The sequence below is a fragment of the Calidris pugnax genome, unplaced genomic scaffold (genome assembly GCF_001431845.1).
Source record: "Calidris pugnax isolate Ruff unplaced genomic scaffold, ASM143184v1 scaffold355, whole genome shotgun sequence".
Taxonomy (NCBI): Eukaryota; Metazoa; Chordata; class Aves; order Charadriiformes; family Scolopacidae; genus Calidris; species Calidris pugnax.
In genome coordinates this window covers 7,327-7,748 of record NW_015091108.1, presented here as the reverse complement: position 1 = coordinate 7,748, position 422 = coordinate 7,327, and the positions used below count along the sequence as shown (strand labels likewise).

The window sequence follows — 422 nt, the reverse complement described above, 5'->3', positions numbered from 1 at the left end:
CCCTCGGGGTTCAAGGGGGACCCTTGTGCTGGAGCTGGGATGTGGGGGGACCCTCGCTTGGGGGGTGGGACATGGGGACCCTGGCACGATGCTCGTGGTGGGGACCCTCGGGTTGGGTTTGGGACATGGGGACCCTCGGGTTGGGTTTGGGGTCAGGACTTGGGGACCCTTTTATTGGGGCAGGTGTTGGGGGGGACCCCCTCATCGGGGACAGCACTTGGGGACACCCGCGTTGGGGTCGGGATTTGGGGGTCACAGCGTCCCCCCGGGGGTCAGCGGGCTGGAAGCGGGGGGCGATGGGGGCAGGCGGCCTCTGTCCTGTCCCTCCTCGCAGGGACCGTGACCGGGGGCCAGATCCGGGGGGGTCCCACCGCTCGCTCCCCCCGCGCCACCGCCCTGGGGGGCTCCGGATAATTCGGATG

The 422-nt window shown here is 70.6% G+C and overlaps 1 protein-coding gene across 1 annotated transcript in view; it reads left to right on the top strand.

Annotated features, from left to right (window-relative positions):
- Positions 1-88: 88 nt before the first annotated feature.
- Positions 89-422, top strand: part of LOC106897419 (SH2 domain-containing protein 5-like) — a gene marked incomplete at its 3' end in the record, with an annotated part of 7,204 nt that continues 6,870 nt past the window's right edge. The window contains 1 exon segment of the mRNA XM_014958025.1: positions 89-97. Within this exon segment, the coding sequence (XP_014813511.1) occupies positions 89-97 (9 nt within the window).